The following is a 17,660-nucleotide window of genomic DNA, read 5'->3' on the forward strand; positions in this document are numbered from 1 at the left end:
ATTAGGTACTCTTCGTCTATATTCCAAAATTCTTGAAGATTAATTATAAGGTTTATTATTTAACAACAATATCGTTGTGGCATTTAAACAATCAATACTACTATAAGGGTACTCACTGGATAACTCATATTAGTGAAATAGTTTCTAGTGTATAAGTCCACAAATAACAAAAGTAATGAATTATACTAAAGTAGAGTTTAAAAGAAAATCTCCATATTTGTTGTTTTCATTTATATATATATTTTTTTTATATTTTTATATTAATACTTTTTTGTTGAAATTTAAAAAAAATCAAATAAACAATTAAGACAATTTAACAAAACAGAAATATACATACATATAAATATATTAAGTACATATATAATACATAAGGAAATATGCATTCTACAATTTACAAACAATTTCAATTTTGAAAACAAAAGAAAGAAATAATTTGATAATAATTAAAAAAAAAAAAAAATACGAAAAATAATTAATATTCATTAAAGAAATACCAAAAACCGAATTACAATAACAAAAAAAAAATACTATTTAAAATATACATATATAGCAATATACGTATATATAATCACTGTGTGGCCAAAAGGAAAACAGATTTAAGGAAAATTATAGTTAGGCTGGATTGTTTGTAAAATACTTTCTTTTTTTTAATAAGTTGAAGAATTTTTTTTAATATTAAAAAATAAATTTAAGTAATTTTTAAAAAAATTTAAATTTAATAAAAACTGGATCAATCACAATTCACCCAAGATTGCAGTGAAGAGAGAGGAAGGCACAATTAACAACTTAAATGTCTTTTTCGGCTGTATACAACTTAGTTATTTTTTTTCGACTTTTAATTATTATAATTTTGTCGACCTCCCAATTCTAAAAGATAACGATCTGGATGATCCATCCAATCTGCAGCTGTCAGTTTAACTGTGCGTTGTCGTTCCGCCTCTTTTATTTGCCATTTTTTAATATCCAATTGCACTTCCCGTGATGTCTTATCGCCACAACCCCAAACCTGAAAGAAATTTCTTTTATTATTGTAATCTCCATAAGAAACTATTGTCTGATCAAACGTTGTGTTTATATTTTTAAATATAATATAATATAATAATATATAATATATATATATATATAATATATAATATATATATATATATATTCAGACACGTTGAAGCCATTCGAAATGAATCGATAAACTATATTTATACATTTGTACAAGTATATTTATTATAAATACACTATAACTGCTTACGAATTGGATGTTTCCATGGGATAAACTTTGGCAAGATTTTTTAAATGAAAGTCAAGTTATTATTTAATTATTTATTATTATTAAAATTATAAGCAACACCCAAAGTACATTTCTGGCCACGAGTCTGGATATATTATATTTAAAATAATATATAATGTTATTATATGTATTAAAGTCTGAAATTTTATTATTAAATATATATATATATAATATATATATATATATAAAAAATAATAAATATATATATATAAAATAGATTAAATATATATATATATACAATATAATAAATATATGTGTATATGATATAATAAATATATATTATATTTATTAATGTGCTCTTCAATAAGAAAAATTTTTTAAAAAAATAATAAATTGTTAATAATATTGTAGTAAAATAAATTTTATTCTCCTATATGTCGAAGATTATTAACATATAAACAATAATTTTTTCTTTGTGCTGTACATACGCAAATCGATATAATACTATATATAATATGATATAATTATATGATATATAAGATTGAGTAAATTTTAAAAACTTTTCTTAAAGTAATAAATTTGTATGACAAATTTATTATAAAATAATAAAAATATAATAGAATCTTGGACTGAAGGCCCAAACAGCTATAATCTTAAGTTAGGATATTGTTTTTATTAATAACATATCCTAACTATTAAATACAATAAATAAGTACATATGAAAGAATCAAGTAGTAATATAAAACCTCAATAGTTTTTACTCAATCTAATATATTTAGCAAGTCTTGACTTCTATACAATTGTCTATACTTAAATTCTACATTGAATATCGTACACTGTAAAAGTGAAGCAAGCATCTACCAAACTGAGTTTTCGCTTGCGAACTTGCGAATATTGTGCTCTACAGTAAAGTATCCAGCGTACGAAAATTTTGCTCGTCGGCTAAAGACTGTACTGTGCTTTGCATTTTTTTTTTTGGGTCGCAGCAACACAGATTATAAAATCAATTTTACACCAAAAGCATATCCCTTAATTACTGTATTAAGTAAAAATGCTTTCAAAATATACCTAACATTATAGAGAAAACTGTAAATTATTTTTAAGTAATCAATTTTTTTTTGAAAAATTAAATTGAATAATATATATGTGTATGTATACTATACATATTTTATCTAATCCGAGTTATATTTTCTTCAACAGCTTTCAGTTAACCCAAAATTATTTAATAAGTATACATAAAAGAAACGATTTAAGAATACGAAGAAGAAATTAAATTAAATTCTAAATTACTGTGAATATTTTCAAAATTTCGTCAATATCTGTTTTTATTTTTTATGCAAAATTTATACTTAAATATATTTTTACTGACATAAAGATTATGTAAATAAATGCGTTATACTAATATAAATGAAATTTTAAAAATGTTTATGAAATTTAATAAAATTATATGTGTATTTCAAAATTGTGTTTTAATTTTAATAATTGTTAGGGAAAGAGACATACCTAAAACAATCCTCGTTTTATGTTTCATTTTAATAGATATTCTCATGCTACATTTTCACGAAGCGAACATTTTGTTCGCGAGCCGAAATATTTCGTATCAAACTCTTATTATGAAATACAAAATATGTAAGTACACACGAATAAATACATTGTGTCAGTTGTGTTCGTAAGCAAAATATTCGCTTGAAATATATTCGATTTTAAAAGCAGATCTATTTTAAACCTGAACTTTCCCCTTTTTAGTGCATATCTATATGCTAAAACAAATATGTAACTCTACAACTTCTAACTTGAAACAGTTAGTGCGAAGTCTAAAAGTTTTTATACTGTGTCCATAATTTAGAGTAGGTAGTTCGGTAGGTTGGAGTAGCGGCCTTGTGCCCAAAAGCCCACTACAGTTTAAATAAGCTCGGTCAAGTCGGCAAGAAAAGGGGCCCTGAAGATTTTTGATCTTTGACCTTCTTTTGATTTTGGTTTTAAAGAAAGGCACTGACACATGAAATGGAGCACGGTCTCCTCGTCATAATATAGAATAGTAGCAATACAAGTACCAACGTTACGCAAAAAAATGAGTTTATTTCGTATTATATAAAGTTTATAAATACGATATAAATTTAGTGCTCTACAATATAATTCTAATTTTAAAATTGGTTTTAAACTGAGCAAGTTTGCAAACTTGTGATTTGGAGTAACATAAAATGTTTTTTAACAGTATCATCAATGGTTCAAAGTATTGAATTACTGAGCCGAGATAATACTTTAGAGTGGTACTTAAGTGGTATTAAGAGTATAATTAGATATCAGGAGTGACGAATATACAACCTGAAATTACTAGTCTTTTGAATTGATCAAGTGTTACTTATCCCTTTCAACACAACAACAACTTCAATTTAGTCGTTACTAAAACAATAATTCTGTTAAAAAAAAATAAAATCTTATATATTAAAGGTTACTTTATATAGGCGAGATAAAATAGGTGAGTGAGTATATGAATTAATATGCACTTCATAAAGCATTCAATTGGTTTATGAAGGTATTAACTTTTACATTACTTAAAAAGTTTTAAATAAACGCAAAAACATTTACTAAATTTTTGAGTTTGAAATTCATGATAAAGAATCAATCTAAAGACCAGATCTTTGTGCAGGTACTTGAGTTTAAACACCAATTTTTAAAGAAGTTTTAATGCTTTGATCTAACCTTAATGGATGTAATGCATATGCCGTAAGACCATTAACTACTTTAGAAACATTTCTGCATTGCTATATCAAATTTAAAGACGATTTTCTTGAAAAAATTATGAGTTTTGATACAGCATCTTCACGTTCATTATCTATTATGTACGTATATGTGTAATCGGGAGCTTAACTTAATGTTACTTCTAGTATTTTACTTAATATTTTGTTTACACTTCAGTACTAACTTAAATGAAGGAAGTATGCTCGGTAAGCTAGATTATGCTTTAAAGCTAACGAGTTTTACTAAATTAATTTACACGCTTACTATATTATATCCATATGACATGAAGTTAAATCAGTTTTCTTCACATTACAATACAAGTTTAGATGGGGAGAATATGAACAGCTTACTTGCTCATGATCATATCCCGGACATCTGTATATCCAGAAGTTCAATACAGTATCGTCTTTTATTCTCTATTTAATGCTCCCTCCACACTTTAGTACTAGCTTAGATGAAACAGGCACAGATAATGAGATAGATTCTGTTGAATTCTGCTGACTCATTTATGCACTCGTTATGTTATATCTGTATGTTCGAGAGTTCAATATAGTATATTATCTTTGTTACCTTAAACGTTATTCACGCGGCAAAAGTTAGGGTGAGGAATTAGTTGAACCACTAACTACTTTAAAAACATTATTTAAGTTATGTTTAAGTTTTGCGGCTGAATCTTTGAACAATAGACCCAAGTAACTTAAAAGCTAATTATAATAGTTGGAAAACCTATTAATAATGTAAATGATGGATTTTTTAACGAGATTAGATTAGAAGTAGTCAGGCACATCAAATTTTTTAACCACAATTGAGTCATACATTTTTGAATAATTGAATAATGAGTAATTTATTAGGCATATAACACACAGGATTATGACTTTTTATCCAAATTTTTATTTGGAAATATATGTAATATAAATTATCAATGTTAACAAACCGTTAATTGCTAATCACGGTTTATTATAATATTGATTAAAATTATCATGTTAACAAAGTGCGAAGCACTAATTACAGTTTATTAGTGCAATAAATTATAACAAATGTGATAAGACGGCAATTAATAAGCTATAAATCTTTTTGAATATCATGTGAATTAGAAGTGATAAAGCAAAAAAAAAAAATTTTTAATAGAAATTGAAAACACAAACATGAAAATTAAATTTAACCAAATCACATTCAATTAACAAGGAATTAAATATTTTTTTGTTTTTGTGTAAAAAATTTTAATACTAAATTAAAAAATACTTCATCATAAATTAACTACGACACTTTTTACAACTTATAAAAAAAAAATAATAAGTCAACGAGATTCTTGAGAACATATACCAAATACTGAGCTTTAATCGGCGAGATAGCAATTTTGATTTACAAAATTACTAAATATATTGCAAGATATATAATGTATAACATAATTAATAAATATACAATATTACATATATCATAAATATGTGAACTATTTAATAAGAATAAAATATATTATAAATGAAATTATTAACTTTTACATGAAGGGAATAATCAACTTTAAAATAGCTTCAAATATATAGTCGTATATTCACTTCTTAAATATATAAAATTTGTGAATATAATAAACAAAAAAATTTAGGACTTCTTACTCTATACTTTGCAGCTAATCTTAAATTTTATATAACATAACAGAGAGAGAGAGAGAGAGAGAGAGAGAAAGAGAGAGGGGGGAGAAAGAGAGTGAGAGGAAGAAAGAGAGAGAGAGAAAGTGAGAGAGAGAGGAAGAAAGAGAGAGAGGAAGAAAGAGAGAGGAAGAAAGAGAGAGAAAGAGAGAGAGAGAAAGAGAGAGAGAGAAAGAGAGAGAGAGAAAGAGAGAGAGAGAAAGAGAGAGAGAGAAAGAGAGAGAGAAGAAAGAGAGAGAGAAAGAGAGAGAGAGAGAAAGAGAGAAAGAGAGAGAGAAAGAGAGAAAGAGAGAAAGAGAGAGAGGGAGAGGGAGAAAGAGAGAGAGGGAGAAAGACAGAGAGAGAGGGAGAAAGACAGAGAGAGAGGGAGAAAGACAGAGAGAGAGGGAGAAAGACAGAGAGAGAGAAAGACAGAGAGAGAGGGAGAAAGACAGAGAGAGAGGGAGAAAGACAGAGAGAGAGGGAGAAAGACAGAGAGAGAGGGAGAAAGACAGAGAGAAAGCGATAGAGAGAGAGAAAATATACTTAAACGGTCACAATTTTTAAAATAAAATTACGTCTTGTTATACAGCTAAGTTATTAAATCAATCTGGATGTATGGCTTACAGCTATATGGCAATGCCTATTCGTCAAATGCAGAAATCATGTAAAGATCTCAAGCTAAGATTCTAAGAATGATAACTGGTGCCCCGTGACATACATTTCGCTTTGGAACGTCTGATGGTGTTAAAGTCGAGTTCGAGAAAATAAGACAGAAATGTGTTTCACATCGCAAAAACCATGTCAATCCGCTGGCTAAATCTCTTGCTAACATATTAATTTAAAAAAAAATATGTCTAAGTAACATGGCTAAAGACGCTAAAGTTTATGCGTGGCATATAATTGTCAATATATAATTGAATCTACCTGCCAGACTATTATTATATTATTATTATTATTATTATATTATTATATTACAGCACTTTTGTTTTACAAACAGATGTTATTAACATATTATTAAAATATGGTTTTTTGTTTTATGATTAAAATTTTATTACGAATTTATTTGTTAACTACATATCAATTGTTAATTGGATTAATTCTTTAAATAATTTTAATACTATTTGGTATAGTTTCTTGTATTAAAATAATGTAATTTTTGTAAAAAATGTAAATAATTGAAAATAAATTGTTAGTCTATATGCCACCTGAATCTAAATTCATTGATCTAATCTTAATTTACAAAATTTAAAGTATTTAAGGGTAAACTCTAATCATTCTAATAACTAAATAGAATAAGTTTCAGTCAATACGATAAGAATTGCTCCTAAAATGTCTACAACCAAAATATATATATATTATATATACTCTTATCATTGGTAGTTTATGTCTATAGGTGATCTTTCTAAAGAATTAAAATTAGAAGAATAATTTACATTTATATATGTATACAACTATTTAGCATTGGCTTGCAAAATAATTAATTAATTAATTTTGTAAATAATTATTATAATTAGTTACAAAATAAAAAATTTTATAACTAAGATAGGAAAAAATCAGCGATTGCTGCCAGAGTCTTCAGCTTGGAATTTATAAATTATATATTAGTACCCAGAATACAGGCTTTAATATATTAATATGGTATATTAAAAGTTTATTTTTAACAGTAATTGTTTATAATAGGCTGGTACGTAAGTTGATGAAAAGATATTACTACGAATGGAATCTAAAGAAGGGCAATTGTTAAGTATATGATCTATGGATGGTATGCTATTACAAAATGAATAGTTTGATGACTGATCGCCACTCAAAAGGTGTTCATGACAGAACTTTGAATTTCCCATACGCAATCGGATAAAAATTTGACAATGTTGACGAGTGCATGATTGTGGATATATTGCTTTTAATCCACTGGTATTGATCGATGATTATATATTAACCAATCCATAGCCATTTCATCTTGTATATGTTTATTTATTAAGTTTAAAATGTCTTTTTTTCGAATATATTGAATAAAAACAAGGGTCAGGGGTATATATGTATATATATGCTTACTTTGAGAAAAAAATGCCTTCCTATGGACTTAGTATAGTATAAAAACAATATTTCAGATTTGTTAAGATGAAAAGATTGCGCCGCATTCATTAATTTAAGTTAGAATAGTACTCATTTCTTTTGCTGAATATATAAAATATCAAACCATAGCCTGTAAACTACACTAGAAGCATTTTTAAATATTCCGTGGAGTTGTAAAATAAATTTTTTGTTCAATAAAAATATAAAGTCGGATTGGTCGTACCATTAAGAAAGACTTGGACGATATAATGCATTTAACACTACAATGAAATCCAATGGAAATTTAAACAGACTGTTTAAAGGACAACATAATTTAATACGCTGAATTTATTCAATTATAGAATAAGAAATAAAGACAAATTAGAAAGTGAAAGATAAAGACGAAAGCAATAAATAAAGTAAGAAATTATGCTATCAAATAGGTTAGTCATAAAAAAATTTATTAAAAGAAAAAAAAAATAGTACTAAGAATTATTAATTCAGTTCTCGGAATATATTTACCCAACTGTTTAACAACTGTTTTTTAAAATCTTTTAAATACAACTGAAGCGATTAGAGATTAGAAGGTTTTACTCCTCAAAGTTAAATAATTTATATAATATATATAAACATATATTTAATAATATAAAACTTAATATCTGTTGTTTTGCAATAAACATATGTCAATATTAATGTGTATATAGACAGTTTTTTAGACACCTATAGATTAGAGATATACATGTAAATAAGTTGTGGGTGATCTAAACTGAAATGGATTCCAACTTCGTCGAATCGGTGTCTTAACTACTAGACTGATTTTGTAGGTGTATAAATTAAAGAGCTATAATAATATATAATATAATAAAAATTTTAAAAAATAAATAAAAAAATAAAAAGTTGAAGTTAATAAATATACATTAAATATAATACAAAACAGTATTTTAATTACCATAATAAAATAATAATAATAATAAAAAAAATAATAATAATAATAAACAAATAATAATAATAATAATAAAATTATAATAATAATAAACAAATAATAATAATAATAATAAACAAATAATAATAATAATAAAAAAAAAAATAATAATAATAAAAAAATAATAATAAAAAAATAATAATAAAAAAATAATAAAAAAAAATAATAATAAAAAAAAATAATAATAAAAAAAAATAATAATAAAAAAAAATTGATAATAAAAAAATTAATTATGTAAAACTTTATTAAAAGATTATTCTAAATAATTTTAAAATAAATATTATAAACTAATATTATTTCTAATGATAAATATTATATAAAACATAGGGGATAATTAAGTATTTGCTTTCTTGCCAGGTTTTATGTCGTTTTATTTAATGTATTATTATCTAAGGTAATATAAAACAAGAGAGGAAACTATATATTTAAAGCCCGGAAAACATAAACTTATAAACAATTAAGGGCGATACCAATATTTACAAAAAATATAAATAACGAAAACGGAGACAACACCGCAACTATAATATTAAGATAAGAGTAGTGATAATTGTAAAAAATAAAAAAAAAACAAAATTAAGTTATTCATTAAAATAACAGGTACTAGTGGCAAATACGACAGTTCCCAAATAAAGGTGATACTAAATATTTTATTTATATTTACCTCAATAGATAATAACACTGCTGCAATGCCTTTGCAATCAATTTTCTCAAAATGTTCATCAACCGATAAAATAGGTTTTCGTGGATCGGAACCAGCACGTAATCCTTTAGGATAACCACGTATGCTTGTGTTTAAGTATAAAATGTTCGGTTTCTGTTCTAATATCACAAATCTGTAAAAGAAAAACATATATATATATATCTCAAAAATTCGAATTCAACTGAATCTTCAGTATCTCAGCATTCATTTTAATCTCCAAATTCCAATGATGTGATTTAGCGCTATGTCATGTGGCATATGTTGAGTTTTTTTGCACTCCGCGAAGCATAAAAGTTGCTCAAACTGTGATAGTCTTTATGTGAATATCACATTTGATTTTCATCTTGTCACATTTAATAAAACTTAGTGTTTCCCATAAGTTTCTTATTTCTTATGGCATCATTGTAATGCATCACATGGCGAAAACTCACACATTTTGGAGTTGGACGTAATTGTTAAGCATTGCAAATTTCTCTATTCACACAATGTTTACAACTTACTTAGGTAATAGCTGCACAACACAACTCCCTTCACTGCCTGTAAATAGATGTGTTTCCTTCCATTCATTTGGTGCGGCAATACAATATGTTTGCCCATCCTTTGTATGCAATAAAACTAAAGTGGGTCCACGATAGCCGAGTACATGATGCAAAAAGCGATTGGCACCAACACCATGATCATTCGAATCATAAAGCAGTGTCCAATGTGATGGCATCATTGACAGCTTTTCTTTGAATATTTGTGCTGCTGAAGCTTTATTACTACTGGGAGATGCAACAGTTTGCGGTTTAGAATAAAGTGGTGGCAATGCACCAGCTAATAACCAAGCTTGTGATAATGGCATAAGGGCTGATGAAGCATTATCCTCACCACCACCATTACCAACTGAATCGGGGAATGGATTTCGTTGCTCTAACACTGGTGTTTGTAATTCTATGCCGCATGAGGTTAGTTGCTGCTCTAAGCCACGATATGCTGTAGACAGCGTATGCACGCAATATTTGTGAACAAGCAGCACTAAACGTATTAGATTTTGTTCAAACCAACGGGACACATAGCCTATACTTAAGCAGTCGTGTGAAAAGAATATGCTCTTGGTCACTGACTCAAATGTGCGATTCAACTATAATTATAAATAAATAATATATAAATTTAAAATATAATGTGAAAATAATCTATTTACCGCAGGGCAACGCACTGCGTTGCCTGAATGTTGCATTGCTATTGTATAACATGTAAGTAAAAGACGTGTTACGCCCTCTTTATCAATAAAGTCAGGATTATCTTCTTGTGCAAACATTTTTACATAACATTCTAACACTTTGGCGTCGTCCATTATGCCAAGAAAACGCTCACATTGTTGACGAAATGCCACTGTGCCAAGGTAAGATGTGGTTGCTTTTGAAGATATGTGCATTAAACGAAATAAACGCTCACCCAAATCTTTATAAAGAGGGAATACTTGGTTCTGAAATTATGCAGCAGATTAGTCATTTTGTTTTTGTGTATTTAAATCACCAATCAAATATGCCATACCACAAACACATTAGCCACAATGCCATTAACACCAAACTTGGAAGAGCTCTCCTTTAGTTGTATTGATAGCTTTTCAATTGGCACTAGTTGTGTTAAGAATTTTTCGCTGACATCTGCGCCAGAGGCTGATCTGTTCATTGTACTGGACTGCTCAACCTTTAGCATGACAGCGGCAGAAGCTGTTGTCACAGCTGATGTCGTTGCATCATTTGAATTTGCTGATGCTGAAGATTTCTGTTTGCCATCGAACTGGTCACCAACATATTCGCCTTTTGAGGTTGAATTCCCCATTGAATTTCCTTAAAAGTTGATTCACTTTTTTTTGCTTTCTATCGAAAAATTCCCTTGTGGCTTGTCGTTTTGTTATTGTGATTCGTTGTTAGAGGAAAAAAAGAAAAATAAAGTAGAAAAAGAATGCGCAATTCACACCAAACGAACCACTGCAGCCAAAAAAACAATAAATAATAAAAATAAATAAATGGAAAAGCAAATTCGCTTATCAATGCCAAAACCATACCACAGAGTTGTATTTTTAAAGCATTTTGCTATAGAAAAAAGTAACCAATAAATGAATATAGATGTACGCAGACTGGTACTTAAAACCACTAGGGCATATGGGAGTGTACCCGATGATGAAGTACATAAAGCCGTTGCGGTACATATGTACAATAATGCAATACATTACTCTGGTATGTTAGGTTATACTGGTGATCACTGGTAGATCGACATAGGCCTATTGGCTGACCCATTGGGTTACATTCTGATATATAACAATCAAAAAATATATCACAATTATAACACAGAAAGCACAATTGATTGCAGTTACATACATAGTTATGTACAATATAGCCGCATAGTCATATTAAAACAGGGAAAAGTGAATAAAACTCTAGTATCATGTTTCCATTGCAACTAAAGCTATTTATGTTACATTCTGATATGTAACTATCAAAAAATATATCACAATTATAACACAGAAAGCACAATTCTTCGCAGTTACATACATAGTCATGTACAATATAGCCGCATAGTCATATTAATACAGGGAAAAGTGAATAAAACGCTAGTATCATGTTTCCATTGCAACTAAAGCTATATATGTTGATTAAATTAAAATTTGGTCATTTTCATTGGTAAAATAGCTTTCATGTGTCAGAAAGTTCTGTGAAAGTTCTAGGAGAGCTTTTCTTAGTAAGCAGATAATATTAAGTATTTGTGTTGTTAGCAGAAATTAATTAATTTAGCATTAAAAATCAAACAATTTAATATGTAATGTTTGTGAAATAGAAACATAAATAACATATATATATGTGGCAGCACCAAAAAATATAAATAAAAGAACTGTCAACAAGGCACAAAGGAGACAACAATAGCCGCAGTTCCCGCCAGTAGTAGTTTGGAAAAAGAAAAAGCAGCACGTGAATAAGACGTAAAAACATAAATCTTAACTTTAAGAATATTTTATAATAACTAAGTATAAGAAATAAATAAACTTATCCATTACCAATACGGAGTGTTAAATTAACTTATCCATTACCAATACGGAGTGTTAAATTCGAAATAAACCCCAACATAAAAAACCACTACATTGGTGACCAAGCCGACGTCGAATATATAAAAAAAAATGGCTACTCAAGAGCAAAAGATAACCGAAGACACTAACCCAATCAATGAAAACGCAACAATCACTGCAATAAAGCTGCCGATGCCAACATTAATAAAAAACAACATTGACCTTTGGTTTATTCAGTTGGACTACTGGTTCCAAGTCAACAACATAAAGGGCGATACTCAAAAGTTTGGCACAGTTATCGCAGCATTGGATGGATCGCTGTTAGAACAAATTTATAACACAATACAGAATCCACCAGCAACTCAGAAGTACGAAGCTATCAAGCAAGCAATAATAAAAAACTTTGCGGATAGTGAACAAAAACGCATACAAAAATTAGTTAGTGGTTTACAGCTTGGGGATAAAAAGCCATCCCATCTTTTAAGCGAATTGCAACGTATTAGTGGAAGCAAACAAGACGAACAATTACTGAAAGGGTTATGGTTACAACGTCTTCCTGTAGAAGTACAGACATGTCTAGCCACAATTCAAGTGGAACTACCTAAGATGGCGGAATTGGCAGACAACATAACCGAAACAATCCGTATAAACTCAACAATGCAAGGAACTTACGTCAATGCAGCTAACGTCCCTGCAGCAGCTCATATTCAACGTGATGCACAAATCGAACAACTTCAACGAGAAGTGACCAGACTGACGAAAATGGTCTCGAAATTATCAACCGAACACCGCTCAAGAACAAATCAACGTTCACGTTCAACATCCAGAAACCGGCAATGTCATGATGATAGTGAAGAAAAGACCAGTACAAATTGTTGGTATCATAGAACATATGGGTCAAATGCAAAAAATTGCAAGCAGCCATGCACATATGGCACAAAAAACTAAAACCGACTTCGTCTACGGCGGCAGAGGAAGTTGTAAACGAAACATCTACAAGACTGTTCGTCTATGACAATAAGACAAAAAAATCATTCCTAATAGACACGGGTGCAGATGTTTCACTTATTGCCGCCAAACAAAAAAATTCAAATACAAACAATAAGAACGAAAGAATACTCTACGCAGCAAATGGTTCTATGATCAAAACATTTGGAGAAATAGAGATAACTCTAGCTCTTGGCTTACGAAGAAATTTCACATGGCCATTTATTATCGCAGATGTAAACACTTCAATCATCGGTGCAGATTTTTTAAATCATTTCGGATTAATAGTAGACATAAAAATGAAACGATTGATCGACACATCAACAAAGATTTTCTCAGCCGCAAGTGAACGTAAGGTAAATGCGCAAAAAAATATCAACTGTGAACACATCTTGCAAAATTGCAGATCTACTAAAAGAATACATCGACATCACTAAACCAACACCGACAAATCGCCAGGTGACAAAAGTCACTCACCACATATTAACAAAAGGTCCACCAATATGTGAGAGACCACGTAGGTTACCTCCAGACAAGCTAGCAGCAGCAAAAAGAAGAATTCCAAAACTTAGTCACAGCCGGAATATGCCGTCCATCAAGCAGCAATTGGGCTAGCCCCTTACATATGGTAAAAATACCAGACGGTAGTTGGAGACCTTGCGGAGATTACCGTCGCTTAAATGCAATCACCATCCCAGATCGTTACCCAGTTCCTCACATACATGATTTTGCACACATGTTATATAACCAAAAAGTTTTTTCAACCATCGACCTGATTAAGGCATATCACCAGATACCAGTTGAACCGGGGGATATTCCAAAAACGGCGATCATAACTCCATTTGGATTATTTGAATTTACTAACATGACATTCGGACTTTGCAATGCAGGTCAAACATTTCAACGCTTCATTCACGAAGTATTACGAGATCTCGAATTCGCCTTTGCCTATATTGACGACGTCATTATTGCATCAGCAAACGAGGAAGAGCACAGGCAACACTTGCAACAAGTATTCGAACGATTCAGAAAACATGGTTTAATAATAAACGTATCAAAATGCGTTTTTGCTCAAAACACAGTAAAATTTCTTGGTTATCTCATCAGTGAAAAGGGCATTCAACCTCTACCAGATCGAGTGAAGAGCATCAGCGAGTACCCGCTTCCAACAAAAACAAAAGAATTAAGAAGATTTCTAGCATTACTTAACTTTTATCGCAGGTTCGTACCAAACGCTGTAGATTCTCAAACTGCACTTCAACAAATGATAAAAGGAAACAAGAAGAACGACAACACACCGTTATGCTGGACTGAAGTGAACAAAACAATCTTCCAAAAATGTAAAGATGAACTAACAAACTCGACACTACTTGTTCATCCGTCAAAAACTGCTACGCTTGCATTACAAGTAGACGCCTCGGATAAAGCTCTCGGCGCAGTTCTTCATCAAGTGACAGACAGCACGTTCCAACCACTCGGTTTTTTCTCTAAACGATTAACAGATACACAAAAACGATACAGCACATACGATCGTGAGTTGTTAGCCGCATATCAGGGCATAAAACATTTTCGACATATGTTAGAAGGTCGTGAATTCGTATTAATAACTGACCACAAGCCACTCACGTTCGCATTCCAGCAAAAGTCCGACAAGGCTTCACCACGTCAAGTCCGACAGCTTGATTATATAGGTCAATTTACAACGAATATCGTTCATGTCAGCGGAAAAGACAACATCCCAGCAGATTTTCTCTCGCGGATAGATAGTATTAGCATCCCAAAAATCGACTACGATTGTATAATTGGATTACAACGATGTTGCCCACAACTACAAGATATCAAAAACAACAATTCCATCGAAATCAAACTTTTATCTTTACCAACAATATCAGATAAAATTTATTGCGAAGTTTCAACTGGGCGAATTCGTCCTTACATTCCGCAGAAATACCGGCTACATATCTTTAAAGCTACGCATGGGTTGTCTCATCCCAGCATTCGGGGCACAACAAAAATGATAGCTGAAAAATTTTTCTGGCCTTCTATAAATGCTGATATCAGAAACTGGACCCGACAATGTATCCCATGCCAACGTTCTAAAGTGCAACGTCACAACCGTTCACCTATTTGTCAATATGAACTCGCTGAACACAGATTCGAACATATAAACATAGATATCGTCGGCCCGCTACCACCATCAAACAACTGCACATATATATTAACCATCATCGACCGTTTCAGCCGATGGCCAGAAGCAATTCCGATCCCAGATCAAACAGCGGAAACCATCGCAAACGCACTGATTACTCAATGGATCGCACGTTTTGGCGTACCCTTACGTATCACAACAGACCAAGGAAGACAATTTGAATCTTCATTGTTCAACCAACTAGCTGAAGTTATCGGTTGCAAACACTTACGAACTACGAGTTACCATCCTCAAAGTAACGGAATGGTGGAACGATTTCACCGCACATTAAAAGCAGCCTTAATGTGCCACCAAACAACTTCTTGGACAGAAGTTTTACCAATAGTATTGTTAGGTCTACGCACGACTTTTAAACCAGACATTGGAGCTTCTGCTGCTGAAATGCTATATGGCCAAACTCTACGTTTACCGGGCGAAATAGTAAGCAACCCTAGCCACAGAAATATAAATCAACACGATTTCATAACCAAACTAAGAGAACAAATGCAGAGCGTCAAGGCAACGTTGGTATCGCATCATATAGACCGAGGCTACCACATCCAACCGGCTCTAAGCTCAGCCACGCATGTATTTATACGAAATGACAAGGTAAAACCACCATTGACGCAACCTTACGATGGTCCTTACCAAATACTAGAGCGAAATGACAAGACGTTTAGAATACTGATCGAAAACAAAGAACAAACAGTTAGCATAGATCGTCTTAAAGCTGCTTTCATATGTCCCGATACAGACATTGACATCCACAACAAATCAATGGTATACCACACTCCAAACAACGTTAATGGCGACCAGTCTGTGCGACCAAATACAACAGCTAACCTGACAAAATCAGGACGCAACGTTCGCTTTCCAACCAAATTCAGTGACTCCATCACTTAGGGGGGAGTACTGTGGCAGCACCAAAAAATATAAATAAAAGAACTGTCAACAAGGCACAAAGGAGACAACAATAGCCGCAGTTCCCGCCAGTAGTAGTTTGGAAAAAGAAAAAGCAGCACGTGAATAAGACGTAAAAACATAAATCTTAACTTTAAGAATATTTTATAATAACTAAGTATAAGAAATAAATAAACTTATCCATTACCAATACGGAGTGTTAAATTAACTTATCCATTACCAATACGGAGTGTTAAATTCGAAATAAACCCCAACATAAAAAACCACTACATATATATGTAATATAATTGAAGCAATAGGTGCATATAGAAAATAATTTGCAATCCTTCGAAAAAAATATATAATTATTAAAAAACAACAAATAGCATTATAGTATATTCACACTGTCTCATTTAGGCACTTGCTCATTTATATTAATGAGGAAACGTTCACATAACAAAGTGCTCATTTATGCAGCTGATAAAACTTTCATATGCTAAAAAAGTTTTAAAGAACTTTCTTTGGTTTACAAATGAATTACAGAGAAAAATTTCGCCATTGTGTGAAATAGATCTTTTAAAATGGAAAATGTGGAATATTTTAAGAATATTTTATATACTTTATATATTTTATAGGAAAAAACTGCAAAGTAATTCACACAATCAATACCACAAATGATGAATATTATAATCATTATTTCTTCGGTAATTTTAATAAGTATTTATAATATATTTTCTAATATTATTTTGTTTCTGATTAGTGTACAAAAGCATGTAACTAGGTACATGTTGAACCAAAAATATATTCTAAAATTCCTTTCATAAAATGTGTTCATCAAGATACGAAAGAAATAAGAAATAACATAGTCACATGAGATTACTATATTTCACAGATGGTTCGAAGCTGGAATGTGGAGTGAGTCCACCAATTCTTATAGCTTAACAGAGTATAGCGAGATTTGCTATTAATGATGCATGGGGACTGATGTTAGCAAAAAATCTACGAAATTAGAGAGATATATACTATTCTTAAAAAAATTAATATTATGTAGGTTAGAATTATATTATATCGCGCGTTTTTTAAAGTAACTATTCCTCTAGACGAAACATTATAAATAGTTTCCTCAAATTTTATTTGTTTCTTAAATATTATGAGATTTTATTTTATGGTTATTGAATGAGAGTAGTTATTGAAATTTTCTAAAAATATCTTT

The 17,660-nt window shown here is 30.3% G+C and overlaps 2 protein-coding genes across 2 annotated transcripts; one reads left to right on the plus strand and one right to left on the minus strand.

Moving 5' to 3' along the window:
- Positions 1-511: 511 nt before the first annotated feature.
- On the minus strand, positions 512-11,359 carry LOC119688941. Its single transcript, XM_038103623.1, has 5 exons — positions 10,860-11,359; positions 10,507-10,791; positions 9,824-10,446; positions 9,285-9,456; positions 512-1,006 (listed from the first exon to the last, which is right to left on the minus strand). The coding sequence occupies exons 1-5, from the start codon at positions 11,148-11,150 to the stop codon at positions 836-838; spliced, it is 1,542 nt and encodes a 513-aa protein (XP_037959551.1). The 5' UTR covers positions 11,151-11,359; the 3' UTR covers positions 512-835.
- Positions 11,360-12,483: 1,124 nt separating this feature from the next.
- LOC119688422 lies at positions 12,484-13,320 on the plus strand. Its single transcript, XM_038103102.1, has one exon. It carries the CDS (start codon positions 12,484-12,486, stop codon positions 13,318-13,320), a length of 837 nt encoding a protein of 278 aa, XP_037959030.1.
- The last annotated feature ends 4,340 nt before the right edge of the window (positions 13,321-17,660 follow it).

The sequence above is a fragment of the Teleopsis dalmanni genome, chromosome X (assembly GCF_002237135.1).
Source record: "Teleopsis dalmanni isolate 2A chromosome X, ASM223713v2, whole genome shotgun sequence".
NCBI lineage: Eukaryota > Metazoa > Arthropoda > Insecta > Diptera > Diopsidae > Teleopsis > Teleopsis dalmanni.